General features: G+C 46.5%; 1 protein-coding gene across 1 annotated transcript in view; it reads left to right on the forward strand.

Moving 5' to 3' along the window:
* HK1 (hexokinase 1) overlaps nt 1–14,832 on the forward strand; it is a 38,641-nt gene extending 23,809 nt beyond the window's left edge. The window contains exons 9-18 of the mRNA XM_069863320.1: nt 188–421; nt 1,989–2,293; nt 2,833–2,981; nt 3,081–3,200; nt 4,132–4,227; nt 5,192–5,291; nt 7,669–7,852; nt 9,837–9,992; nt 10,696–10,929; nt 11,628–14,832. Of these exons, the coding sequence (XP_069719421.1) occupies nt 188–421; nt 1,989–2,293; nt 2,833–2,981; nt 3,081–3,200; nt 4,132–4,227; nt 5,192–5,291; nt 7,669–7,852; nt 9,837–9,992; nt 10,696–10,929; nt 11,628–11,772 (1,723 nt within the window). The 3' untranslated portion in view covers nt 11,773–14,832. The remainder of the gene's footprint in view (nt 1–187; nt 422–1,988; nt 2,294–2,832; nt 2,982–3,080; nt 3,201–4,131; nt 4,228–5,191; nt 5,292–7,668; nt 7,853–9,836; nt 9,993–10,695; nt 10,930–11,627) is intronic.
* The last annotated feature ends 1,006 nt before the right edge of the window (nt 14,833–15,838 follow it).

Raw genomic sequence — 15,838 nt, forward strand, 5'->3', positions numbered from 1 at the left:
TCAGTGAATGCATCCTTGGAGTATTTCAGTTCAAGCCTCATGGAGCTTCCTAGTCCAGATCCCTAAGAAATTTTCTTTCTAACCCCTTTCTCAAATTCCAGGCAGGGACACCTGTGTTAGGATTCACCTTAGTCCTGTATTTCATAGCTCTCCCACTAAGACCCCCTTTACTGCACTCTCTTTATAGGAGCAAAGAAGGTTTGAACAAAGCCAAAGAAATTCTAACCCGCCTGGGGGTGGAGCCATCCCATGAGGACTGCATCGCCGTCCAGCACGTCTGCACCATCGTGTCCTTCCGTTCAGCCAACCTGGTAGCCGCCACACTGGGTGCCATCCTCAACCAGCTGCGGGATAACAAAGGGGTCGGCCGCCTCCGGACCACCGTGGGGGTGGATGGCTCCCTCTACAAGATGCATCCACAGTGAGTCCCTCCGCTCCTGCCGTTAGCGCTCGTCACCTGCCATGGCCTCTGCTTTGCAAAGCGTCGAGCCATGTAGCCCCCGAGATGTCACCAGGCATGCGGTTTGAGTGCAAGACGAGGCACCTGAAGTGTGGGCGTGGGGTTTTGGTCTGAGATAGGGAGCTCAGTGGAAAGGAGAGAGGTCTTTGACTGAAGAAGTAGGGTGAGATTGTTGCAAAAATAACAAAACCACAAAGAAAAGAATCAAAATGTTGAGTAACTGGATACTGCAATGTCAGTGAAAACTTCGGTGGTTTGAGTGCATACCTTAGGGGATCTCAGCAGAGCAATTGGAAGAAAAGTTTCTTTGTACAAAATATTACTTTGTTCCCATGGGCTGGGCTTTGGGGAGACCTGCATTAATGCACCCTGGTGTCCATTTTCAGTTTAAACTCAGTTGTTTTGAAAATTGCTATGCTGAACCCCATTTGTTCAATCTTTCCTGAAGGTATACTTGCAAGCCAGGGGGAAAAACGGATGCTTAAATTTCTGTGGCCTTTTAAAAAATGACTTTGTCCTGGTTTTCCCCATCGTGAAAGTTACATTTTTAATCAAACAGCTGTTCAGATTTGTATAGAAATTGGAGAGGATGTTGAGCTCTTCTGATGTGGAGGTAACTGGTCCTGGTAACATGGTTTGGTGTGAGTTTAAGTGTCAAAAATGACCCTAGTGCCCAAGCCTTAGCGCTGCAAGGGCTTGGGAGCGGCTGCTGGCCTGCGTGTGCGGGAAAAGCAGCACCTGCATAAGGGTTTCCAGGCTTGGAATAAAGAAATAGAGGAAATATGCAGTGTGCAGGTGTGGTTTATGAACACCTGCTAAAAGGCTTTTATTTAGTAAATAATCACTGATGAAAACAAGTCAGTATCCAGTCTCAGCCGTAGGATTTAGCTGTGAGTACCAAAGGGGAGCAGAAGCACAGTGTACAGGACATGCCTTGGCAATGGAGCCAGCTAAGAGTGCTGAGTGTCATTTATGAGGAAGCTTTTGAAAGGAGAAATGCGTTTGATGTTTGTTTTTCATTTTCTTATTATTTTGTTTAAAAAAGAAAAAAGGTTTCCCTTAGTTAAAGCATTCCAAGAATGCTAATTTGACTGTTTTTTTCCAGATGGGCAGCTGTAGGGTGTACTAAGATAACATACGTGGGCAAATTTTGTTTCTTAACTGTTTTGTATCCTCGCACCATCTAAATTAGTGAGTTCAGGACAGCTGATGATGACCATAGGCGGGGAATATTGGAGCAGCTTTGGAGCCCGGAGCTTTCTCCCATCTAGTGTTGGGTTCAGGGGATGAGACTCTGATGTTACATCCTGCTTTTTGCTGGCTTTTTGTAGGAATTCAGGAGAAAAGAGGCTGTAGGGAAGAACTACATTTCCCCTGGAAGCTTTCCTATGCTTGGGAGGCTGTGGCTAGCTTGGGCACGGTGGGGTTTCTTGGTCCCCTCATGGTCAGTCTATGTTGGCAGCATAAATTTTGAGGGCCGTGAGGGAGGCAGCGCAGACAGCGGAGTTGCAGCCTCCCCTTCCCACAGGTACGCTCGGCGCTTGCACAAAACCACCCGCCGCTTGGTGCCTGACTCGGAAGTGCGGTTCCTGCTGTCGGAGAGCGGCAGTGGGAAGGGAGCGGCGATGGTGACAGCGGTGGCGTATCGGCTGTCGGAGCAGCACCGGCTCATTGATGAGACGCTGGCAGAGTTCAAGCTCACCCATGAGCAGCTGCTGCAGGTGAAGAAGAGGATGAGGGCGGAGATGGAAGCGGGTCTGAAGAAGAAGACTCACGAGACTGCCAAAGTGAAAATGCTGCCCACGTTTGTCCGCAGCACGCCAGATGGGACAGGTAGAGTCATGATCTCGCTGGACTGAGGGCACTGGCTTGGCTCTGGGGTGTCGAAAGTGGGCTCACAGCGATGGGGTTTGGTGGAGGATGAGCAGATCTGGTGCAAAGAAAGGGGAGCCTCCTGAGCTATGCGAAGAAGGAAAACCTAGTCCCAGGCAGGGCAGCCTGTGCTGCCCTTGTGCAGGTTGCTGGCAGCCTGGCCACATGTCCTTTCCCCAGAGTCTAAGCAAGCCAGGTCCTGGAGCTGGGGAGAAAACCCCAGCTGAACTCTGTCTGCAGAGCCTGTGCAGTTCTTTGCGTTTCAGTGTGGCTGGCCAAATTTCTACTTTCTCTCGGGGAAAAGTTGTGTGGGTCCTCCTTCCCTTGTTGCTTTAAAATAAACAAAACCAAAAACCACAAAAAAAAGGGCTGGAATAATCAGAGCACCATCTAAAATATTCCTTTCGTGAAGGTGTTTTCATCTTTTTAAAAGATTTTATACCTAAGTTTTTAAGATTTTGCTTATGGTTCTTTAAATACGCACACATATTCTTTTACAGAGAATGGAGATTTTCTGGCACTTGACCTTGGAGGGACAAACTTTAGAGTTTTGCTAGTGAAAATCCGCAGCGGTAAAAGGAGAACAGTTGAGATGCACAACAAGATCTATGCCATTCCTATAGAGGTGATGCAGGGAACAGGAGAAGAGGTGAATTGTCTTTCTCTTTTGCAGCACTGCTACTTCTTAAATACCTTCCTAGAGTGTGTAACAAGTATAACTTACAACACATGCCTTTTCTCTTTAAAGCTGTTTGATCACATCGTTACCTGCATTTCTGACTTCCTGGATTATATGGGGATAAAAGGTGCACGTCTTCCTCTTGGCTTCACATTTTCCTTCCCTTGCAAGCAGACCAGTCTGGATGCTGTAAGTTCCTTTGTATTTTTTGAACCTGCTTTTGTGCTTATACCAGGACTGATTTCTCTGCCTTATCATCTACATGACACTGACGTTGTACAAGGGGATGGCTCATGCTCTGACCCTGTACAGCTACTCATGTAAATAGTTCTTTCAAGGTAATAATGCAAAAGCTGCTCAGCCCATGGCTGTGACAAGTAAGAACATTTAAATTTTCCATGGTGGCAATAATCCTTTTTTAAGGTGCTTTTTTTGTCTGACCATATAAACCTGCTGAACTGTGTACTTCCAAGGTTTGTTTTGTTGCGTTGCTCTGGAAATTTGGAGACCCCGCATGATTAGTAGCTTTAGATGCAGATTCCATACATATAAAGAGATATTCATTTTCATAGAGAGAGTCTGCTGTATAGCTTCACATTAAGGAATTTGACATATCAAGTCTACCTAATAACATTTAAGTCTAAGTGAAAATAAGATGAATATTCATATATAAGGAAGGAGGAAATAGACAGTGATGTTAGCAGCAGCATTTGAATGCCTTGCTACTCTCTTGCTGATGATAGGAGGCTTGGTCAAGCCAGGGAAACTTTGGAGTGGGACTGAGAGAGATGGGTTGCTCAGGAAAATTTAGCACCTGTGTTAGTGAATATCAAAGAACCTTCTCCTTGAGCTGAGGGCTTCCATGAGCCTGTGTATGAACAGGCTGTAAATATTCATAGCCGTTTGCTGGGACTGTGAGGTTGGAGCTGTGTTGTGTGATAACCTGTGATCACCTGCGTGAAGTGTTGAAATTTCCTGCTTTTACAGACTGGGGAGGGGAGCAGATGCAAGGAAGGTATCAGACAGAAATTCTCAGTGATGGTCCCTTAGAGGATTGTAGGATTTTTGGGGCAATCTGCATGCACACGGGAACTTGATTACCTGTTTTCTTTCCTTTTAGGGTATCCTTCTCAATTGGACAAAAGGGTTCAAAGCTACAGACTGCGAGGGAGAAGATGTGGTATACTTGCTCAGAGAAGGAATTAAAAGAAGAGAGGTGATTTTAATTTGGGTTTTTCTTTCTTTTTCTCATCCTACTTCTCCCTCCCCTCCAGACTTGGCCTCATGGGCTTCCCTCTTGCAGGGTTTGTGTGCCTTGAGGAAACGGGCTGTGCCTCCTGTCCTGTGCGGAAGGTGTTTGCCTCGCAGCAGGTCCAGATACAGCAGCCCTCAATGCCCTGTGGCTCTGATGCTGGCATGTATGTTGACCACAACGTAGGATAGTCTAGAGGGTGTGCGGTAGAAATGTGAGAGTTCAGCCACCACGCTGAAATTGCTACTCAAAATAAATCACGCTGGGGATTTTGTTTCGCTGCTTGTTCCACCCACCCCTGCCCCAAGACTTCTAATTGCTAAACTTGGCAGAACCTCCAAGGCTTCTTTCAAAGGCTGTGGCAATTTTCACTGCATCAGAGCATGGAGAAGGCAGGAGTTGTCAATATAGTGATTGCAGGAATCCACCTCAATGCACCCTAAATGGCAGTTCCATCCCTTGTTCTTGAAAAAGCCTCAAGCAGCTTAGATGAATCTCTCTAAGGAGGGAAGAAAAATAGTCTGAAGACAGCATTAATTTTTGCTGAGTTCAATCAACAAGTGAAAATGTCTTAAAATCCTTTACTACTGCATTTGCTACCTCACTGCTGTAATATAGAATGGCAATAGCTCTCTACCATGTGCCTATATACAAGATCTCTACTTAAATATATGATTCTAATCCAAAGGGAACAGCTTTCTTCTGAAGACACAGTCTATTGCAGGTAGAGCACACAAGGAGCCTTAGCTATGCGCTAGTAGTTTAAGTTCCTATTTTTGCATGTGTAAAACCAGGTTGGTTCTTTCAGCGGTTTGTTTCCAGTGTGCTTTGACAAAGTTCCCAATGGTATATTCCTATCGTATCTCCTTTGGTGTGAAAGGTTGCCCCAACTCCAGAGTTCTCACTGCTTTATTTCTCTCTTCCAAAGGAGTTTGACCTGGATGTGGTGGCCGTGGTGAATGATACAGTGGGCACAATGATGACTTGTGCTTATGAAGACCCGAACTGTGAAATCGGACTCATTGTAGGTACGTGCTAGAGCCGCTCTTTAGTTGGCGCGTTTTGATTAGACAGCACATTGACACATCTGTCTGTATTCTGGTGTAGATATCTCTGTGGTTAACTGAAGATATAGCCAGGGTGTGCAGGTTTGAAAGATTTTGAGATTAACAGCTGTCCCTTCATAAGCAAGGTGCATGAAAGACTTAAGAGCAAAATTCAACAGCCAACTCAGTTCTGTGCACCATCAGTTAAGATAATTACAGGTTGTAATGGTGAACAAATCCTGCCTGTTGTAACTGGGAAGGTGCTATGCTGCCTGGGAAGCAAGCAAACAAGGTCTCAGGTGGCCTCAACAGCTCCTGGATTGTCTGTTAGTTTAGCTCAGAAGAGTTTCCCTGCCAGGGCGTTCAGGTAGCACACAGCTTCCCTCAAGCATGTGGTCTCTCAGAATAAACTTGCAAAGCACAACCACAATTCCCGGATGGCATGTGATGGAAAGCTCTGATAGACGAAGTGCAGTGTCTGACAGCTCCCTTCCCAGCAGTGAGACAGCTGAATTAATTCCACAGGCGACTGTTGATACCTTTGCAAATGCCACGCTCGGGGTGTCTGTGACACAAGGTGGTGTGGATTCCCAAAGCTCTCCAGAGAAAGGAGTTTTCAGTGTGAGAGAAGGGGACAAGGTACCTGCAAGTTTTAAGAATGTTCATTTGCAGGGTGGCTTGTAGGAAAATGAGCCACCACCGAATGCTCCTCCAGACAGCTGGAAAACATCCAGGATGAGTCAGCACAGCGCAGTGTGGGTGGGAAGCTGTCTGCGCAGCTCTGGTGATGGTGTGTTTTCAGGGACAGAGTTCCCTGCAGGAAGGACAGTGTGTCCTTGGGGTGCTGAGAGCATCCTCTGAGGACTGTCTGCCACAGCCCTGCCAGATATGCTGTCCAGCCAGCGTATTTCTATGCAGAGCAGGGGGCTGGAGGTGGCCTGGGTACATCTGGGATAATGAGTGAAAGCCCTGGGGCTCTGACCGCTCCCCCTGTCCTGCCTGAACTGCCTTGGCCAGACTGATAGCACCTGCTGAGCAGCCTGCATGAGCTGGCAGCCTCGCTACTCTCCCCAGTGCAGGAGGTGGGTGAACTTCCCTGCTGTTGCTTGGCAGGGAAAAATATTCTTGCCAAGAGCATGTCGTGCTGGTGCCTTGTCTCTACCCTGTACCACCTCTCCTGCCCAGGAGAGCTGATGCTTTGAGTCTCCACTGCTGAATACTTTGAAAACTGCTACTGATGAGACCAAGTCTCTTCTTTTCATCTGCTGTCAACAGGAGGTCATCCAAGACCCTGTCAGTCTAACAACCTGTGTTTAATAAGTATCCACATATTCAGGCAGACTTTACTTAGCTGGTTTTGGATGATGAGACCTGACAGTAGGAGGTTGGCCATTGCTGGTGGCCTGCAACTGGGTTTGGTCTGCTTTGGTCCTGCAATCCTGGCTCTCTGCAAACTCAGAGTTCCCTCCGAAATCCTTCGCTGGGGCTCAGTTCTTCTCATCAGGGGAGAACTGTGGGAGGTTCTGTCTTTGCTCAGTTGTTATTAATGTAAAAAAAATCTCAAAGGAAAACAGACTCGCTAATATAATTGATGCAGAATCTGTGATGCAGGGTTAAACGAGAATTTGGTAGGCAACTTCAAGAAAACTTCTGCCCCAGGTAATAGCAAAAGCTGCCTCTCTTTGCTACTAATGCTTTACTCCCTAGGGCCTCTGTGTATGTGAAGCCCTTGTAATTGCCACACTTGTTGGGATCCCCTTAAAGCAGGATCACGTATGGCATTGTTTCAACGTGGAAGTAACCTTCCTGCCAGAGAAGTTATTTAAGCAATTTCATTCAGAAAAAAAACCCAGCCAAGAACTAAAAAATACCCTGCAATTAGCTGGTAACCCCCCTGGGGTTTTCTTTGCCTGATGCCTCAGAACTTGCTGAACTTTCACTTCCTCAGATTTTCCCCTGAACTTTGTGAGTCCATGGGTTTTGTGGAAGGTGGTTCCTTACTTCAAAATCCAACTGGTTGCACGCTGTGGTTTGAGGTTCAGAAGCACATGGGAGTTTGTGTGCCAAAAGTGCTGCACTGCTGCTCCTCCCTGGAGCAGGGGACCCTCAGCCCAGCAGGCCTGGGTGAGCCCTCTCTTCTCTGAGCCACCCAGAGTGATGTGCCACAGTGGTAATATTCTCCCTCAATTCAGGATTATTGAGGAGCAGGGCTATTTTGTTGTGACGTTTCAGATGATGATTGAGTTCATCATTCAGAAAAGGCACGTTCAACCCAGAAGGTTTTGCAAGGGCTGTCGTGCTTGTTCAAATGTTGTTTCATTCCAAACAAAAGACTAATATCAACGTTTTCTTCTTTCAGGAACTGGCAGCAACGCCTGTTACATGGAAGAGATGAGAAACATAGAGATGGTGGATGGTGAGCAGGGACGGATGTGCGTGAACACGGAGTGGGGAGCGTTCGGGGATAATGGATGCCTGGACGATATCAGGACAATATATGACAAAGCAGTTGATGACTATTCACTAAATGCTGGAAAGCAAAGGTACTGTAGGGTAAATGGTGTGCTAAGTATAAGCCAGGCTGCCCTAAATGCCTTTAAGAGAGAATTGCATTACTCCCAGTCAGAGAAGGGAGTTGAAAATGAATGCAGCCTTGCTAACCTGTGGGATCTCACTCTTCTGTGCTTTTCCTGGTTGCTGCTTTGTTGCAGTTTATTGGCTGCCATGGAGTGCAGCAGGGTTTTTGGCAAGAATGTCAAGAGCCTTAAAATTACTAAGGGACAATGTTACTCATCCTGTGTTGTACTGAGGGGGTTAGGATGGCTTGTCATTGTTTTGTTCTTGGTGTCGATTCAATCTCTTTTAGCTGAACTCTCTTTGTAGAAGGCTCTGCCTCTAGAAATTCTCAGCCTTCACTTGGAGCTTGGGGCTTCTCACTATAAAGCAGTCAGGAGCTTTCTAGCAGTTGCAGCTAGCTCTTATTTCTGGCAATTTGCTGGATGAAATATGTTGTTAGAGGATCTGCCTTTCTTGGCCCTGGTAGCTGGTCCCCTTTTGGGAGTCCAGCTCTTGCTTGGGCAAGTGCTTTCCTCTCCTCTTCAAGAAAGCGATGACAAGAAGGTGCACCCAGCACTGATAAAACTGGGCTGAGACTGATGTGTGCCCAGGCTACATTTTTTTAGAACTTCTCTGCAGCAAATGCTTTGATGCCAGGAGCTTTTAAAAACATTTTGTGACTAGAGTAAATCTGCCTGAAAACCTGGGGGATGCAGACAAGTTGGCAGGTTCCTTGGGAAGCTCTTTAGAAGCCGAGGCTCAAACAGATGCTGAGCGAGGCTGATGCAGTGGCAGAGTTGGCATGGAGTAAGCAGCCAAAGGCAACAGCGGAGATTGCCAGGAGGAATAATTTATTCCAGAGAGAGTTAGGCACTCAAGAGGGAGGACGCTTGCTGGGTATGAGCTTGAGAGAACTCATAGCATTAAATGGACTGCATGGCCTGTTTCCAGCAGCGCGGCGTGCTGGGCTGTGCTCAATCCAGGGCAGAAACCCTTCTTTACAGCTCAGACGGGTGAAATAAAGGATACATCACTGAATGCCCTTTTCCAGAAATGGAAAAGTGTTCAGCTCACAAACCCTAAAATGCTTAATTCAAACCAGAATGATACTGGAGGGGGAAAAGTGCAAAGCAGACTGCTGCCCTTCTTAGTTCAGAGCATCACTTGTGGAGAGCTCCTTGTTGTGCTCTGGGAAGAGGTCTGCAGGTGGAAGATATTCCCTCTTTCTAGCCCTGAGGGCAGGCCTGCAAATGAGAAACTTGGTGCCTGTGTGCAAAGTGCGGGGCAAGAGGGGTTCGAGGCAGCTTGGTTCCTCACTTGAGTTTTCAGGCTACTGGTTCCCTAGTGGAAACCAGGTGCTGGAATTAACTGTAAAGCATAAACCAACCCTGGAGTCCCAGCTTGCTAGTTGACAGGTCAGTGATCCTGCGAACATGCCAAACACATCTTTTCACATCTTTTGTCTTTCCTAGGGTGTTGTGCAGCACAGGATTCCCTTAAAAACACTACACTCACAGTGAATGCCTTGTGGTTTCCCTGTAATAGTGCTGCATGGGAATCACTGAGCTTTTTCTGTTGAAGAGCTCTGTGGAACTTCAAGAGGGCTCCCAAATGTTGTGCAGCGGAGACAAGTTTTCCTTGTGGTCCCCTAAGGGCTGTCACTAAGGGATGCACAGCAGAATTGTCTTTCATTTGGGCTTCCTGCTGACAGGTTTTCATTTTTTTCATCTGGGAGAAATACTAGTCATCATTAACACCCTGGCTAGTGGTGAGGAACAGAGGAAGTGTTCGTAGATGAGCTCACAAGGCTTCCCACTGAGTCTTCTTGCTTTTTCTTGCCCAGTTTTTGTTGTGTGTAAATCGGGTTGCGTATTTCATTTCCCCCCAATGTGTGTGGGCAGGGCACCTGGCTGCTGCCTTTGCAAATGTGAGCGGCGTCCCTCTGAGCTGTGCTGCTGTCTGTCTGTGCAGGTACGAGAAAATGATCAGTGGGATGTACCTGGGGGAAATAGTCCGCAATATTTTGATCGACTTCACCAAACGAGGGTTCCTGTTCAGAGGCCAGATTTCAGAGACACTGAAGACCAGGCATATCTTTGAAACCAAGTTCCTTTCTCAGATTGAGAGGTAAGAGCACTGCGCAGGAGGTTGCTTAGGGTGAAATAGCATGGTAATGCTCATCTGGTGGCACTGCTGGAAGGGAGGGGAAGCTGGAGAGCATTGCTTGGTTCACCAGAGACAATTTGGTTTTCAGTAACAACTTGTGCATGTGCAGAAGAATTCTTTACAATATCATCTGAATTTCTAGTAACGCTCACTGCTAAATGATGGGAACAGCTGTCAAGGATTTCCTTACTGTATTTGATTTGCTTACTTGGAAATCAAAGTATTTTCCTGTGTATCTAGCTATAATTGTTGAACTGAGTGAACACCAGATGAACGAACACTTCTCTACTGGATATTTTTGTGTCTTTATTTTTTGGACTCTGGATTTTAAAGTAATCTGAAAGCCTTTTGAGTCTTCATGGGGGGAAGAAACCCAAGGTGTTAATTAAAAATATTTTCCTGAAATGCCCATTGGTAAGAAAAGAGCAGGGGAGAGGCAATGCTGAGGTGGGCTTGGAATCTCCTTTGCTGCCTGTGCCCCTCCTGCAGGGCAGCATGGTGCTGGGGTGAATGAATTTGCGTTCTCTGAGGTCTCTTGCTCTGGCAGGAAAGTGTGCTGCCTGATGTGGGTGCGTAGATGTAGCCGTTAGTGCCGTGGGGGTTGTGGCAGTGGCTTTACTGAGGGAAACCTTTAATTTAACACTGTGCTCTTCTGCTTCTGCAGTGACAGGTTAGCCTTGCTGCAGGTGCGAGCCATCCTTCAGCAGCTGGGGCTCAACAGCACCTGTGATGACAGTATCATTGTCAAGACCGTGTGCGGAGCAGTGTCGAGGCGAGCAGCTCAGTTGTGCGGCGCTGGAATGGCTGCAATTGTAGATAAAATTAGGGAGAACAGAGGATTAGAGCACCTAGAGATAACGGTTGGTGTGGATGGGACTCTGTACAAACTACATCCACAGTGAGTATTCACCTTCTCAGCGTTTGTTTCCCTGTGATCTGTAGCTCGTTGCTTGCGTGTCCTTTCTTTTAATGCACCAAACCAGTCTCTTACTTGCTAGTATAAGAGCCAGGGAAAAGAAGACTTAATCAGGGGTGGTCAGGTCTTTTTAAAGGGCAGTGAGGGGTTGAAGAAGGACTTGTGAAGGATTCTTGGGGCGGTGACAAACTGAAGGCGATGCAGCTCGCTGACAAGTTGGAAGCCACACAGCAAGGGAAGGATCTCTTGGCCATGCAAAGGCAATGACAGAGCAGTGCTGAAGTGCCTGGTGCCTCTTTGGAGGATGTTTCTGGTTGGTGTGCAAAGGAGATGGGCTGCTGCAAAGCAATGACAGGGGAGGGCAGGAGCCTAAAAGAGCTGGAGGCAAGAGGAGGAGAGGTCTAGTTCCCGTCTCTGCTGTGCATGAGGGAGGCAGGTGGGAAGGAGACGACTGTATGTGCTCCCTTCTCTCCCCTTTGCTATGGTACTAGCAATCCACTTAACCACACGCAGATGGAGGGGCAGGAGTGAGATGCAAGAATTTTTTTCCTTTAACTCGTGCTGCTCCCAGTCTTCCAAATCCACCCTCATTTCCATTTGCATTTTAGTTTTCCCCTCAGTGAAAGGGGGAGCGCTACGAAGGGACCTCCCTCACCCACTGCTATTGTTTCCTTTCACAGCTTTTCGAGGATCATGCACCAAACAGTCAAAGACCTGGCACCCAACTGCGACGTGACCTTCCTGCTGTCAGAGGATGGCAGCGGGAAAGGGGCAGCACTCATCACAGCGGTGGGATGCAGGCTTCGCGATGCCGAGCAGAACTGAACTCCACAATCCCAGCCCCGATTCTGTCTTGTGAGCACTTTCTCATAAAGCAGCGGCTGCATAGTCAGAACTGGTAAAAACCCAGAACTCACTGCTTTATCGGGGAAAAAAAAGTACAACTAATGACATAAACAATAGAATACAAGATAGAATGTGTGCTGTTAATAATATTTCCTGTTTCTGGACCCCAATCTGCATGTTTCTTATTCACCTTGTTGGTACCTTCCCCATCTGTAGATCATGGAAAAATCAGTCTATAATTTCTGCATCTGTCAAAAATCGATTGTTGTCTGAGACGAAATTGCCCTCAAGTGATGTGCGTTGAGAGCTACCGTTGCATCGTACCAAATGTGTTCTTTGCAGCATCCCTGTTAAGCGCACCACCAGCACACTGACCACCAGACCTGGGTGTTGATGCTTTTAGTGAAGGGGAAGCAAGAGTTCCCTCCTACATATCTACCTGCTGTTGTTTCGTATAAAGCGATTGTGAAAACATTATGGTGTGTCAGCACTGTGCACGCACGTAACTCTATAGTGGGACTTGGCAATGCGACTTACTTGCTTCCTTCATGCCTGTTTTGTCACGGTAAAAGTAAACGCCCTTGTCCCACAAATCTGGTTCCACTGGTATTTATTTCCCATTGCTTCTGTGAATAGTGTTGTGTTACTGGGCGAAATCTGTCATGTTTCAGAAAGAAATCCCTGAAGAGTAAAATGAAGTGGTTGGTGATTGGGGTAATCCAAATCTCCAGACCCTGGAAATCAGTAGATTTACGATCCCTAGGTGGGCTGTGATGTATCCTTCTGTTTAAGGGTTCTTATTAAAAATGTTTTCTATCTTTTCTTGTTAGCCCAGATCAGGGCACAGCAGCTGCTCTTCTACTGAACCTGCAGCTAGACAGCGTCACTCGGATGTGTATACTTCCGTCTCTCGCCTTAAATGGGTATTGGCTTCCACACAAAGCTTTAATCCTTAATATTGTTAAGCAGCCACTCAAAACACAAGCACTGAGCTAGAGTTATTGATCAGAAGGGAACAGAGGGTTTGATTTTGATCTTGCCTTTGAGGACTTGGGTGCATAAACAAGCCACAAAGCCAAAATTGGACCCAGCTTATTCCAAGGACTAAAGCAACAACAAAATCGTATACACTTGGTGTATCCTGTCCTCTGTGGAGTCAATGCCATTACTATATTTGCATACCAGTTGCATTACTTAAATTGACAAGCAGTTAGGAAGGCAAACGGTGAATAATGTTTGCAAGTTGCACCACTTTCTGCAAAGAGGGGAGACCACACAGTAATCCTTAATTCCTGCTCTTCTACCAAAAATGAATTTGAGATGTCTGCATGGTTTTCCCTGCTGCCTTTTCCCGCAGAAAGTAGATGGAAAATTGCAGGCTACTCTTCCTTGTCCTCATTCCGCTCCCCTAAGATTTGGATTGCCCTACCTATCGATTACATTTCAATATGCATTATGGTGCACTGTGAGTGAATGTTGTAAAGTAACATGTGAGTCACAAACAGTCATTGCAGCTTTAAGTGTGTGTCTACCTGAAAAATTGCATGCCTAACTGGTTTTGCAAAGGTAGAGAGTCTTTTTACTTTGCACACTAGTAGCTCCGATACTAGTGTTACGTGATACTTGTGAAAATATTAAACTTTTTTGATGTGCGTTAACTGGTGTTTAGTGGTTCTTTCTGGAAGAGGTGCTGTTGGCTGGTGGCTTAGTGCTTTGGGAAGAGCTATTGTGTAGGGAGAGCTGCAACCTAATCCCAGTGGTGCCTGCGTTTTGTGTGTGTGTTTTTATTCCCGGGCATTCAGGGTCAGATTCAAACGGGGTGGATTTCACCCAGGTCCCCATGCCTCGTGTTTCCTAACTCATGTAGTTCAGCAGGGGCACAGAGCTGACAACACTCAAACCTTAGGGCCCATGTATTATAGATTGTCCGGGTGCATCTCGTGCCCTGTCTCATGCAGGGGGGCATCTGCAGTGCAGGAAAACCTCAGCCAAAGCGAATGGGATGGTACTAGGCTTTGCCAGATACACAGTGATGGATACGTTACAGTTGTCTGATGCGTGTCAGAGTCTGTAAGCTCCCTGCGTGCATAGGGATAACGTTTGCAGAATCACAGTGTCAAGTGCTCGTACGCTGCTACGTTGCACGTCCTGTGTTGGAGTTGTGTGTGAAAGCCCCTTTTGCATACACTGAAGTTGTGCTTCTCCAATAATCCACCTTACGTTACAGCTTTTTAATAGTCTCTGACACCCTTCATGTGCAGCTATGACCCCAAACAGGAGACAGAAGAAGGTGAGAGCGTTTTTGGGCACAGGGGACACGTTGCATTTTAATTGCTTGAAGATTTGTAAATCTAACGCCTGCTGTGGGCAGTGCTGTAGGGGTGGTGTGAGCCGTGCCTGGGGACCTGGGTTTGGAGCTCTTTGGCATCTGAGGGTGAGGCTCAGTGCAGGGTAGAGGATGAATGAGAAGTGGAAATTAAACTTGGTCTCAGGGTGACTGTGAATTTTGGAGATGCTGGCATAGGTTGTTTTGTTTGTTGGATCCAGCTCATAACAAATAGTGAGTTTGTGTTTCTAACAATGCAGCTTTTCCTACTGTGGACCATAGGTGATGTACTCTATAAGACACAGCAGTTCTTTTCCAAAGGGAAACCTGGTGGGATTTCCATTTCCAGACTACTTCTTAGCCCTAGGAAACTGTTCCAAGTGGATCACAAGCTATAACTGTCTGAAGAAATGTCTGCAGTGTTATCCAAGCAATGACTGAGATGTCTTACTTAAAGCTTCTAGGCTTGGTGAATAAAATCATAGTCCTCTTATTTGTTAAGCTGTAATTACTGCAATATGAACACAAAACTCTTATATTTCCTGGGGAAAAGACCATTTGCATACCACTGTTGTAATGTCATCTGCTCCTTACTCCTCTGGGGGTTCTCTCAGAAGCCTTTTGAATGGGTTTTAAAACAAGCAGACTTTGTTTTGTTTTGTTTTCTTAAGAAAATAGCAGAAGGCAAAATAAAGTGTTTCTGAACTTCTGAACCCCGTTCTGTGCTTTTTTATTTTCCCGTTCCTTTGCCATAAAAATGAGATGCTTCAAATATTTTTCTTTACTGACTGCAGGGACTCCATCGCTGCTTAAATCACGAGTAACTGCAGAGGAGGGATTTATTGCTGACCTGGAGGTGTTTTACTGCTTCATGGTATTCAGTCATGTCTATATTTACATGAAGAATTGTGTGTATTTGCTGTGGAGCATGGTGTTCCTGTTACCTCATCTATCACAGGAGATAACGTAGTCTGCCTTGGCATGCCTTCCCCTATCTAATGAGGGCTCAGAGTGTCTGTTAATAAACTGCTCCTGTTTCTAGCAGAGAAACTTCTCAGGATCTGCAATGTGAGTCCTTCAGGGTATGGGGAGTTTTGCTTGCAACCTGAAGAAATCATTCTTTGTTTTCTGCACCCCATCAAGAGAGAGAGATGCCCTGAACTGTCAGAAAATGTTGGTGCCAAGGGGAGAGATTGCCAGCACGTGTGTGACACTTGGGCATCTGGAGTAGGCTCTGTCTGGCTGTGAATGTGTGATGGAAGGTGAAGGGAGAGATGGGTTGCTCTGGATGGGTATGTTTGGTCTGAAAAGTTCCTCGCTAGAAAGCTGCAGGATTTAAAGCCCTTACAATCGCATGGGCAAGGAATAGGAGAGATGCAGCTTCTGCACGTGAGATACCGAACTTGGTGTGTAGGTGTTCTTGGAGCAAGAGTCTTTGCAATCTCTAATCTGATCCCAGAGATGTGTGCCTTGAGGAGCATCGCTCCTAAATTGTTTTGAAACCCTTCAGAAGAAAATTTGGTGGTGGCTGTTTATAAATGCCTCTTAATGCTCTCCTCCTGCCCTGTCTGTGCAGATCTCGGGAAGAACAGGCTGGCCAGTTAAGGAGATGACATCAGTGCTAGAAACAGCCTGCTGGGATGTTTTAAGGGCACACAGCCCTATGCTCCGTTGTCCCATTAGTGAAACAAGTTTGTTGTGCCTTTTGTGTAATGCAGT

The sequence above is a fragment of the Phaenicophaeus curvirostris genome, chromosome 9 (assembly GCF_032191515.1).
Source record: "Phaenicophaeus curvirostris isolate KB17595 chromosome 9, BPBGC_Pcur_1.0, whole genome shotgun sequence".
NCBI classification, from domain to species: Eukaryota; Metazoa; Chordata; class Aves; order Cuculiformes; family Cuculidae; genus Phaenicophaeus; species Phaenicophaeus curvirostris.